At 42.6% G+C, this 12,784-nt stretch overlaps 1 protein-coding gene across 1 annotated transcript; it reads left to right on the top strand.

Moving 5' to 3' along the window:
* Positions 1–1,338: 1,338 nt before the first annotated feature.
* SNRPD3 (small nuclear ribonucleoprotein D3 polypeptide) lies at positions 1,339–11,537 on the top strand. The gene is made up of 4 exons (XM_089653225.1): positions 1,339–1,487; positions 2,824–2,971; positions 9,989–10,181; positions 11,358–11,537. Exons 2-4 carry the CDS (start codon positions 2,846–2,848, stop codon positions 11,417–11,419), a joined length of 381 nt encoding a protein of 126 aa, XP_089509351.1. The 5' UTR covers positions 1,339–1,487; positions 2,824–2,845; the 3' UTR covers positions 11,420–11,537.
* The last annotated feature ends 1,247 nt before the right edge of the window (positions 11,538–12,784 follow it).

Raw genomic sequence — 12,784 nt, 5'->3', positions numbered from 1 at the left:
CCCCCCTTCCTGACAGCCCATTTTTTGCGATACTGTGCTGCATTACTTTAACTGACAACTGCGCGGTCATGGAACGCTGCACCGAAATTAAATTGATGTTCTTTTTTCCCCACAAATAGAGCTTTCTTTCGGTGGTATTTGATCACCTCTGTGTTTTTATTTTTTGCACGATAAACAAAAAATACCAACAATTTTGAAAAAAAACCCACAATATTTTTGACCTTTTGCTATAAAACATATCCAGTAAAAAAATGTAAAAGATCAAATTTCTTCGTAAATTTAGGCCAAAATGTATTCTGCTACATGTCTTTGCCAAAAAAAATCCCAATATGTGTAAATTAATTGGTTAATGTGAAAGTTATAGTGTCTACAAATGGTGGTATATATACTGGAATTTTTTTTTTGTACTAGTAATGGCGGCGATCAGCGACTTATAGTGGAACAGTGGTGGGCATTCTGACACTGGGGGGAACTAACTGCCACTGACATCCCCAGTGACACCAATATAGTGATCAGTGCTAATAAAAAGCACTGACACTGTACTAATGACACTGGGCAGGAAGGGGTTAACAGCTGGGCAGTTGAAGGGTTAACTGTGTGCTGTGTGTGTTTTACATTATGTGCTGTGTGTGTTTTACAAGGGAGACATGCTGCTTTGTATCTCTCTGCTGTGCACAGAAATACAAAGCAGCATGTCTTTGCTGGCAGGAGAGAGACCTGTGTTATTTACACACAGGGCTCTCCCCTGTCAGCTTTGCCTGATGATCATTGGGTGCTGGTGCGGAATCTTCGGACAGGACCCGGTGATTGACATCCCCAGCCGCCAATGGTGGCGTGTGTGCGCCATATACCCAGAAATGCAACTCATGTACCTGTAGCAGTACTTCTAGTATAGAGCAGTGGGCAAGCGGTTAAAAAAAGAGCTAGCAACCGTGGGGCAGCCTCAGGGGGCATTCCTGGCCTGGAAGAACACAATGATCACTGCTGATGGCTATAACCGCTAAGTGCTTAAATGCTAAGGGATGAGGTGGCAACCATAGCCCCCTTGGCAGAACGCAATAGCTGTGCAGGAGCAATTTCCTATCAGCATTGACTGTATTGATGGGGGAATATGGTGATTTTCGATTAATCTATGGCTTGCCTAACCATTCATTCACAGGGGAAAATAATGTGGTGGATGCAAAAAAAAAAAATGCAGAAACAAATATTTCCGAGTCAACCAATCACTGCTTCACCTTCTAAGAAATTTAACTATGAAATGCTCTGCCCAATCACTCCACGTGGGCGGCTTTCATCCCCCTCGCCTGCTGTAATAAGGCGGAACTATCCACGAGGCGGAACCTTCCAGCCCTGCTATTGTTCCTATCGGCGGTCACGCGGGTGAACAAGGAAATCAGAGGCGCTGGCGGCATTCTGCTTCCTGTTCTCGGTGCATTGTGGGGCAGGCGGGACGCCATTAGGTCGTAGAACAGAAGCCACGCGAGGAAGTGAGTATTGTAGTGGTTTGTAGCCAGTTTTTGGGTACCTGGGACCACACAGGTAGGTATATGCATTCGCTGCCTGGGAGGGTAAATGGCTGGACACAATGGGGTAGCGGCACATCCTGCTATGAATGGGTTGATGTATTAGGGAACAGGCCGGGCAGTGTTTTGGTGCGGAGAGATCATGGTGCTTCAGTGAGAGGGGAGTGCTGTACCTATGGGACTAGTCTATGGTATATGGCTGCACTGGGATCACGGGGGATGTGGGTGCAGCTCCCTCATTGCGCTCCCTGAGGGTGGCCACACGTCGCGGCTGCCTGAGGGTGGCCACACGTCGCGGCTGCCTGAGGGTGGCCACACGTCGCGGCTGCCTGAGGGTGGCCACACGTCGCGGCTGCCTGAGGGTGGCCACACGTCTCGGCTGCCTGAGGGTGGCCACACGTCTCGGCTGCCTGAGGGTGGCCACACGTCTCGGCTGCCTGAGGGTGGCCACACGTCTCGGCTGCCTGAGGGTGGCCACACGTCTCGGCTGCCTGAGGGTGGCCACACGTCTCGGCTGCCTGAGGGTGGCCACACGTCTCGGCTGCCTGAGGGTGGCCACACGTCTCGGCTGCCTGAGGGTGGCCACACGTCTCGGCTGCCTGAGGGTGGCCACACGTCGCGGCTGCCTGAGGGTGGCCACACGTCGCGGCTGCCTCGTTGCGCTGCCTGAGGGAGCTCATACTTGATTAGTTTTCTGTCCTTCAGAAATTATTTGATTTATATCCCCTCCATCATCACACTCAATGTGGATGGGGGAATCCTTCCCACTGAGCTTTTGTATTCCAACAGTGGGGAGACCTCTTCACTATCAGAATACACAGATCAGCACCGTAGGTTATAGCCGGCAGCACTAATTGAGTAAAAAATGTTCCAAGAGGCAGGTTGTACAGAAATCGATGAAGACATCAACTTCTGACCAACCAGCCTGCCTATAGATAAGTCGAAATTCAGCCCGGAGTGAAAACTGCAGGGGGGCATGTCAGCAGAAGGTAGAAATTCACTGATCTTCACAGTGAATCTCTGGGAAGGGGGGCCATGTCAGCACAAGTCCGATCAGCCTTGCGTGGTCAGTTTTTTAATAGGAAAGCAGAGGGACTGGCAGGATCCCCAGGTATATCACACAAAGGAGGCAATACAAAGAGAACAGGATACTTTTTAACACAAGATACTACAGACACATCAGGAATATGAAATGTTGGGGTAACAAACACTTCAAGAAATGCTTTATTCATATGATAGGGTTGAAGGTAATTGAAAATAAGTTGTGATTCTCCCATTAACTTGATTTTCTTTGTCTTAGATTTTAATACTTCATAGCCAAGATGTCTATCGGTGTTCCCATCAAGGTCCTCCATGAAGCAGAAGGGCATATTGTGACCTGTGAGACGAATACAGGCGAGGTGTACAGAGGGAAGCTTATTGAGGCAGAGGATAACATGAACTGCCAGGTGAATGCTATGTCATACGGTCCATGTGTAGAAGGAAGACCTAACTGTTATGTAGCCGCTATTATTTGTAATCCATAATGTAAAAGGGGCTTCATTTAAAAATTCTCTTGCATGACCAGGCAATGCTAAATGGGAGCATTGAGACAGCTTTACCAGGCCTCTTTTTGCTATTTTGTACTGCACTATTTCAACTGATAATTGCGCGGTCATGCAATGCTGTATCCAAACAAACATTTACGTCCTTTTTTTGCACAAATAGAGATTTCTTTTGGTGGCATTTGATCACCTGTGCGCATTTTATTTTTGGTGCTATAAACAAAGTTTTGGAAACATTTTTTTTTTAAAAAACAATTTTTTTCTCATTTGTCATAAATATCCAAAAAAACACTCAATTGTCATAAATTTAGGCCAAAATGTATTTTGCTACTTGTTTTTGGTTAAAAAAAAATCCCAGTAAGTGTATATTGATTGCTTTGTGTGAAAGTTTATAGCGTCTACAAACTATGGTATAGATGAGTGTTTCTCAACCTTTTTTCAGTCAAGGCACCCTATAAAATTATGGACAGTCCTGAGGCACCCCATTCTAAAATGGGGTGCCGCAAGGCTATCCATAATTTTAAAAGGGCACCCCATTCTAAATTGTGAAAAACTATTCTAATATATAATATAACAGAGCAACATCCACACATGTAGAACATCCAAAATTAGAGTTGATTTATTCTTCCAAAGCAAATACACTTTTGCACACTGGTACTGACTAGTATTCCAGTGTTTCTCTTCTCCCTCAGTTTTTCTCCATCACTGAACTAATGTGACCCCAGCACTGATGGAGAGGGGTGGGGGAAGGTCAAACTAGGATGCTGTGCAGGCAGCTGACATCCTCCTTATCAGCTGATGTCATTGGTTGTCAGGTCGCCGCTGACTAGAAGGTCGTAATGGTGCACAATGAAAACTTGTGGCTTTGTGTAACTAAAAGGCTGACTTGTTCCATCTGCTGGCTTGTATACAAGTTTTGGGCAATTTTTAGACGTTTTTGCTAGGGCACCCCTGAAGAAACCTCAAGGCATCCTGGCTGAGAGAGGCTGGCATAGACAATGGCATTTACACAGCTTTTACTTTCTGACTGTCCATCACATTTCTTGAGGTGCTAAAATACCAGGACAGTACAAACACCCCCAAATGACCTCTTTTCTGCAAAATACTCACCATGCTTCTTATCAAATTCCTTGGGGTGTCTACTTTCCAAAAAGGGGGTCATTTTGGGGGAGTTTGGTGCTATCCTGGCATTTCAGGGCCTCCGAAACTGTGATAGGTAGTCAGGAGGTGTAAAGAGGAAATAAAGCCCTTTAAAAGCCAGAAGGTGAAATAGCAGAGTGTATTTTGGTGAGTGATTCCACATCTCTGCTAGAAAAAGTGTGTGGTATGCCCACCATTAGAATATACTGCCCTGCATCCACCCACTTCTAGTGGTAGCCACACGGTGCCACATGCGTCAATTCCAAGATTGTACAAATGTCCAAATAGTGTCAAGCTTGAATAAAAATTGTCCACATATAAATTGTACCCCATATGGAAAGGATGAAACCAAGTCCCAAACCATCTTGCCACTGCTCCTCATGTAGTCTGGGCATCCGGGGGGCTCCACATGACTATCGTTTTCCCTCGTAAATCCGAAACTTCTTCTACATCTTGACCCCATATCTGGCACTTTTGCTGGGGGAGAAATTGTTTGAATGCAAGGCAGCCAGAAAAATTTAATGAGGGACTCGAAGCAGATTTTTTGCTGGGGAGTATAGACATCTGCAAATTGTTGGTTACGGTGATATACGAGGGGCTGAATTTTGTGGAGCTGGGCAAATTCAGGGTCACTCCATTGTTTGTGTATGAGCGTGTTCTTTGCAATCAAGGGATTAAATGGGATTACTGGTGTATTGACGGGCAACCTGACACTATGTGGGAGGGACGGGAAAACCACGGGAGCACAAATCACGTGTATATATACGTAATTTTGCGCATCCGTGCCGCCCTGTAGAAGTATTTCAGCTATAGGGCAGTCAGGAAGAAGTTAAAGAAGCTGTTTGCTTTACGGTGCTGCGTTACTTTACCTGACAATTGTGCGGGCATGCACCGCTGCACCCAAATTAAATTTACATTTTTTTCCCCTCCCACGAAAAAAAAGAAAAAAAAAACTGAAAATTTTGAGAAAAAACAATATTTTGGACTTCACAAAATATCCTTCACTGATGTGTACTGGTGGGCAGCATTGATGGACACTGACAGGTGGCACTGATGGGGCTACACTGATCATTAGTTCCTGATGATCAGTGTACATGCCCCTCTGAGGAATGCCGATTACTGGCTCTCCTCTCCTCACGAGCTGTCAGCGTGACAGCTCATGAGGAGAGAAATGCAGATAACCGGCATTTCCTTATTTTCATGCTATTTTATATGAGCATTTTGTTTATAGTTTTATATCTATATCATTTGCCAGAAACATGACTGAGGTTAGCTTCAGAAATTTGTTTTAGCACTTTGTTTACTTATAGTCAAGTCTATGCATAACTCGCATCTGAATGAGTTATGAAAGGGATACAGCCCTGATTTCCTCACATCTAGTAGAGATAGGAATGATCTGCATTTTATATCTGCAGGAGCAGCTAACAACTGTAGTGCTGTTGTTTGTGTTTTTTTTTTTTTTTCTTCTTGGCTGTAGTCATGAACATGTTGGTGTATTTCTAAGCCGGCAATCATCTTTCATGTAAAAGTGATCCGAGCAGATCTATAGCCGCCTGTTCACTTTTACAGGGCTTGGAAGAGCCCTCCTTCCACCGTCCTTTCTCAGGATCTCCTATTGTAAACAGTCAAGCTAGCTGCCCACAGAGAAGATGAAGGAACATCTGCTCTTCATCTCCTCTGTGATCAATGAAGCCAGAAGTGACATGGATTTTGTCACTTTCTGGTTTCAGTGCTGTACCAGGGAAGCAGCCAATCAAACAGACCTCCAAATGGCTGCCTTGAAGGGCAGAGGAGGATTTAGGGGTCTAATTTTCTCTAGAGAGTACCTGCCACTTCCCAAGCTATCACAAGGGGTGGTGTTTCTGCCTTGTGATGGCAAGAAAATTGAATGAAAGAGTGTAAAAAAAAAAAAAAAAAAAAAATGAATTAAAATAAAAAAAATGAAAGAACCCCTGTCACACACACGTAAACAGCGATTGCACCACATGTTAGATATCATGGCGAATATCAGAGTGAGAGTAATAATTCTAGTGCCACGGTTCATGTTTAAAGTGACATTTAAATCAGGTTTTTTATTTTTTAAATACATTTTTCTCTAAAATAAGAAACCTGTTATACTTGCATAGAGCAGCCCAGATCCCCCTTTTCTTGGGTCTTCTGCTGGCAGTTCAGGCTCCTCCTCTTTGGTGGGTGCCCTCATTGAAAGCCATGCTCCATGGGGGCACCCGTGCGGGCTCGCTCTCCAGCCGCTATGTCTGCGTTCATTGACATGGAGTGGGTGCCTCACCCCACCTCCACTTACTCGACACAGCATTTGATTGATAGCAGCGGGAAACAGTGGTTCCCATTTCTGTAATTCTGCCCAGGGGAGGAGGGAGACTGCAGCAAGAGCCGCTGCTCTCGTGTACATTGCTGGATCGGATCAGGCTCAGGTAAGTATAAGGGAATTAGGATTTCCCAGGACACTTGTCAGCTATCCTGCAAAACAACTAGTTTGGCACAGTTTAACAGTTTGTGTTAAAAACAGAGGGCTTTGTTTGCACACATTTCTAATACATGCGTAATCCGCAATCCCATGTCAAGGTAAGTATAAGGGGAGGCAGGGGGGAATCCTGCAGCACATGTGGTTTTTCACCTTAATGCATAGACTCACCATTTCACAGGCACGTTCAATTTTAAATCTTGACATGCTTGGTTTCTATATAGGGTCCTTTCACACAGGGCAGACCCGTTTAGCGGATCCACATGCTCAGCAGGTGGATCTCTCCTCTTATCCCCGCTGAGCAAGCTGATGACAGCTCTGTGTCTGTTCCACTGCTGCGCAGCAGACACAGAGCAGCTTACTCTCCTCATTGGGCGGTCGGATGAAAACGGACCGCCTGTCCGTTTTTTAATCCAATCTGACAGACTGAAGGGGAATTTAATCCCCATCTGTCCCTTTTTTGGCGGATCGAATGTTGGTGGGTGTAAACGGACATATGTCCGTTTACACCAGCTGCTCCTTAGAGGGGAATGGAGGTTCCAGTTGGGTCTGCCTGGAAAATGGCAGGCAGACCCGATCAGAACGTGCGTGTAAGAGCCATTACTCAGTGCAACATTTATATTTTACTAAGAATTGGCTATTATATTGTGCTTGTGTGCACTAAAATTAAAAAATAAAGTTCACAGGACTAAAGATGAACAAAGTTAATGCTATACAAGCAAAGTGCCTAAATATGCTACTTGAGATTTTGGCTATCTTTAATGGACTTTAATAATTTGTTTTTGAGCTTCTGATGAATTGTTGTACTGTCTGCTTAGCCCTCCCATTCTTGTTTAGTATTAATATGGTATTTTACCAAAATTAAATTTCTTCTGTTCTTTATGAATATTATGCACCATTATGCAGTTGACACCTTTGCAGAAAATACAGTTTTGTGATGTGTGTTAATTTCAATATTTGTTATAAAGTGTTGTGGCATCCAGAGTAGGATGATTTTATATGGAGTAAATGGTAATCAGCTGTGGTTTAGTGAGTACAAACTGAATGTTGACCACTAGGTGGTACATAGTCATGGTGTTTAGTGCAAATTGACAGAATTCATACCTGTACACTGACTTTTTCAGGTTACTGTATTGCTCAATTTTCAGTGCCAGGACCCAGCTTACATTCTGTAATCATGTGAGGAACATTTGTCAGTTTTCCCAGAGAGAAAATATTTCAAGGCCTTTATCCAAGCCAAGTTATATTGTCCTAATACAGGGGTGCTCAACTTGTAGTCCTCAAACCAGGCAAATGTATGCCTGGAGTCAGCAGCTTGTTGATTGTGATCTGGGCTTGCTGACCCACCATCCAAGAGCATCAGAGTGCATCGAGTCAGAGCCGGCAGCGGATGCTTGCCGTCTAGCTGTGGCTCCTCCTAGGTGGTGCTTTTGCAATGGGCCTATTCGCACCTATAAAATGGTTAACTATTAGGCTGCTTTCACACTGATCTGTGGGGCAGCTCAGTGCACCTGTAGGTTAGCTGCACTGAGCCATATACTTCTATAATATCCTGTGGGTGTTTAGGATCTGATCTGAGGAGGAGCTGTACACAAAATGGGTGTTTGTTTGAACATATGCAGGAGTTATTCATTTGCCCTCCGGAAGATTTACCTCCCTTCCTGACCAGGCCATTTTTTGCTATGTGGCGCTGCATTACTTTTACTGACAATTGGGTGGTCAATTTTTTCCCCACAAACAGAGCTTTCTTTTACTTTTTGCCTTATAAACAAAAAGACGAACAATTTTGAAGAAAAAAATTTTTTTTTCTTTTCTACTATAAAAACATATCCAATATTAACAAAAAAAAAAATTTCTTCATGAATGTAGGCAAAATGTATTCTGCTTACATATTTTTGGTAAGAAAAAAAAATTCCCAATAAATGTATATTGATTAGTTTGTGCAAAAGCTATAGTATCTACAAACTATGGGACACATACTGGAATTTCTGTTTATACCAGTAACGGTGGTGATCAGCAAATTATAATGGGTCTGTGATATTGAGGTGGACATTTTTACACTGATACTTTGTGGGAACCAGTGACGCTAATACAGTGATCAGTGCTAAAAATATGCACTGATCACTACTGGCACTTTTTGGGAAAAGGTTAACATTGATGATCAAATGGTTAACTGTGTGCCTAGCTATTTGCTTGGTGTACACTAGGTGGCTCTATTACTAGGGGAAGTGAAGGATTGTGTTGCCAGCTTTGCAGGGACACACAATCTTTCACTTCCCTCCCTGTCAGAACAGAGCTGTGCCTTGTTTACTGTGGCATAGCTCTGTTTGTTCTACCCGATGATTGGCGGGTGCCAGCGAACATCCGTTCACTGGGACTCGCAGATCAGCTTGTTGTGAGTGCTCACAGCAGAAGCGAGCCAGTGGCGGAACGCCCCCTGTGTTGGAAGTCAAAATCGTGTGTGTATGTGATTTTGCACAGGACTGCCCTGTAGCAGTAAAACTGCTATAGGGTGGTCTTTAAGTTGTTAAAGCCTCTGTTTCTTAATGCATTTATGGCATTAAAGTAAATGCTCCGGTACATTTACAACACTCAAATGTTCCCTAACACTTACCTGCTGTCCTTGTCACTACTGCATGGCCCTCCTATGAGCTCAAATAATTATATTTTTCTATAGCAGTATACAGAAGAATGCAAGGAATACAGTAGTTTTTTTCCATGCTTTTGACACTTGTACCACTTTTATTAGGCAATATTACTGTGTTTAATCCTTGGCTCCAATGTAACAATAGGGTTGTTTGATGTTCTGTGTAGGTGACAAACCAGGAGCTTGCCCACAGTCACATTCCTCATTTGCATTGTTTTCAGTTGCATTCTGGCATTAGGGCAGTGTAGCTTTTGGATGTTGATTCTATCTAAAATGGCTGTAGAGCTTGTCAGGGCAGACACAACAGGCTGCTGGCTAAATAAACTACTTGCCACTCTTATCTGATATTTCCAAGAAAATTTGTTAAAACTATTTTTTTCATGAACATTCTGTGCTCTTCTGTGTATTATATACAAGATGTGAATGGAAAACTCTGTCCTATAGCAGTTCTATAATGTACACAAACTCCAAAAACAGTGGGTAAAGCTTTTTTATTTTTTCTCTAATTGGATATGTTAATGTATTACCTTTACTCTAAATTTACTTTTTTTATTGATTTTTCTGCTTCATTTTGTGTATGTGTACTGTATTAAGCTTTGTGTTATGCCATTTCAACCACTTGAACTATAACTCATCAAATGTTTTGTTTCAGATGTCAAACATCACTGTAACCTACAGGGACGGCAGAGTTGCGCAGCTTGAACAAGTCTACATTAGAGGAAGCAAAATCCGTTTCTTGATACTTCCAGACATGTTAAAAAATGCCCCGATGTTAAAGAGCATGAAGAATAAAAATCAGGGTTCAGGTGCTGGAAGGGGGAAAGCGGCTATTCTCAAAGCTCAAGGTAAGCATAGCTTCCAACTTATATATATAAAAAAAAAAAATGGAATACTTTGTCTTCAATCAGCCCGTAGTCCTTTTCAGGAGCCTGCTTTTGCAAGGAAGGTTCCTCTAGTACGGTCCAAAATGAATTGACAGCTATCAAATACTTATTAAATAACTGCATTTACACAGTAATTGTTGCTATGTTGCATATACTTTAGTTTTATGCATAAGTCTACTAGGAATTTGATTTTGAGCTCTCTGCACACTTTAGTGACAGTCACAAAAGGCAGTAAAAACATTTGGTTTAAAATCAGGCTTTAAAATAAACTGTGCTAGTTGGCAGGCCCAAATATTGTGTTTTTGCATTAAACGCTGGTTATAAGATAATATGCTTGCCATTTTCCATCAAAGCAATCAGACATTTCTCCAGCAAAGAAAGTCAGAATGGAATGTTAACACCTAATAGCGATCCTTGCACATTGTTTTTTTTTTTTTTTTTTTTTTCTCTGCAATAAAATTAGCGTCTATCCCTGACCACATGAAACGTACAACGTACCGTATTTCTCACTCCATAAGACACACCTGACCATAAGACGCACCTAGATTTTAGAGGCGGAAAACAAGAAAAAAAATATTCTGAACCAATGGACTGCAGACATAGTACAGGAAATGACCAGAGACTGCGGACACAGTAGAAGACCAGAGACTGCGGACATAGTACAGGGAAAATACCAGGGACATAGTACAGATGACCAGAGACTGCGGACCTTTGGGGAGGGAGGGGGAGCGGGTACCTGCATTTGACAGGTACCTGCTCCCACTTCCGCGGAGTTGTCCTTCCCGCGCTGGCTTCTGTGACAGCCGGGTGCCCACTGCTCATGCGCGGGAAGCGCTGTGCTTTGTGAATGGCCCGGCGCCTTCTGGGACCTGTTAAGCCGGCGCGGGAAGACTACAGCGCTGGAGCGAGGAACAGGTAAGGTCCTGCAGGAGAGAAGAGCTGAGCGGCCGGCTCGATATTCTGACATGGTGGCGGCAGAAATACTGGACCGGCCGCTTTATATTCTCTCTATAAGACGCACTGGCATTCCCGTTTTTAAAACCTTCCAATTTTCCTGTTTTTATTTTTCAACAGCAGACTTGCTTTATTTAGATTGTCATTTTTATAAATTGATTTTCAGTGTTTTACATTTTTCAGTGGCTGCAAGAGGAAGAGGACGTGGAATGGGTCGAGGAAATATCTTCCAAAAACGGCGATAACTTTTTTTTTTTTTTTTTTTGTATATTTTTTTTTTTTAAAAAATCGTTTCAGATATGTAACTGCTCAAATGTCTTTCATTTTTGTTTTTTTTGTTTAATAAACCTGTTTCTAATGGTGTCCAGCTGTTTATGGTTTGCAAAATTTTAGCCTGTAGTTTGATGCTAGCACTTGTGACTTGGTGGAATAGTGTACATTCCTTCCTTTTTTGACTTTCATGTTTCAAAACAAAGCGAGGCTGTACTTTGCCTAACCAAGTACAAAGTGAGAGCTATACTTGATAGAAAGGTGCTCTCCAAGGAATCTGTAATTTATCTTTTAAATACTCTTACCATTCACAAGTTGCAGAACTTCTCAGCATAACTCCCCCCTCTCTTTATTCTCCATACATGGTAAATTATAAAGAAGAATGAAACTTTACAAAATTTATAGAACTCCCACATTTTACTGGGATACATTCAGTCATTTTAATGTTGCGACTTGATGCTAATACAAATGCTAAGTGGTTCTGGGTTAGAATGAATTAATCAGCTTTAATGTATGTCCCATTATTGTGGATTTAGCCGTTTTGTATGTGCGCTTGACTGCCCTTTCCTAGTAAATTGAAGGGAAGTGGAAATGTAACACTGCTGCTAATGGTTCTGCTAGACTTTCCTAGAACCATTTTATTCATATTGCACAGTAACTGGGACCTTTGTGCAAAATAAAACCCCCTGCTCTTTTGGGTATTGCCAGGAAAAAAACTATTATCAGCCAGACCTGAAAAAGAAGTAGAAAAAGAATTCAGATAAGAGTTAAGCTGCTCATGTTTCTTTTCACATAATGCATGCTTTTATTGCAGACCTAATCCTGTTCAGTTTCAACTGATTCTGACACCAGTACCTGTCTAGCTATTCAGGCTGGTTTTGGCATGAGTTTATTGAATAATAGCGTTTTGTGGATATCCTTTTTTAGATTTCTAGAAGGAACTAGCAATAGGGGTGTTCTGACTTGACCGTGAGGTAACCCATAGTAACCAGACTTCAGTATTCATCATATGGTGGCTGTTGTATTTCTTTGCCTCTGCAAAAGCGTGCTATATAAAGCACAGTATAGTTTTGTTTTTTTTTTTCTCTTGCATTGCCCTTAGGGCATGGTAGCGAAATGGTTAAACAGGAACTGCACTCTGCAATCCAACTCTGCAACAAGGCAGAAAGGGATGATGTGATCCTGGGGATTTTCTCAGCCAAGATTCAGGAGGTACATAAATTGCCTGCACCCTTATGGCATTACTTAACTTTGTGGTCAAAGCTGTGCACAAGTGCCCTCTACCTGCATAGGCATTTTTGTGGCAAAGAACTAATGCTTAAAAAAAAAAAAAAAAGTTT

The sequence above is a fragment of the Staurois parvus genome, unplaced genomic scaffold, assembly GCF_062004578.1.
Source record: "Staurois parvus isolate SC_StPar_1 unplaced genomic scaffold, SC_StPar_1.0 ptg000704l, whole genome shotgun sequence".
Taxonomy (NCBI): Eukaryota; Metazoa; Chordata; class Amphibia; order Anura; family Ranidae; genus Staurois; species Staurois parvus.
The sequence above is the reverse complement of the archived record's forward strand: the minus strand, read 5'-3'. Positions and strand labels throughout refer to the sequence as shown.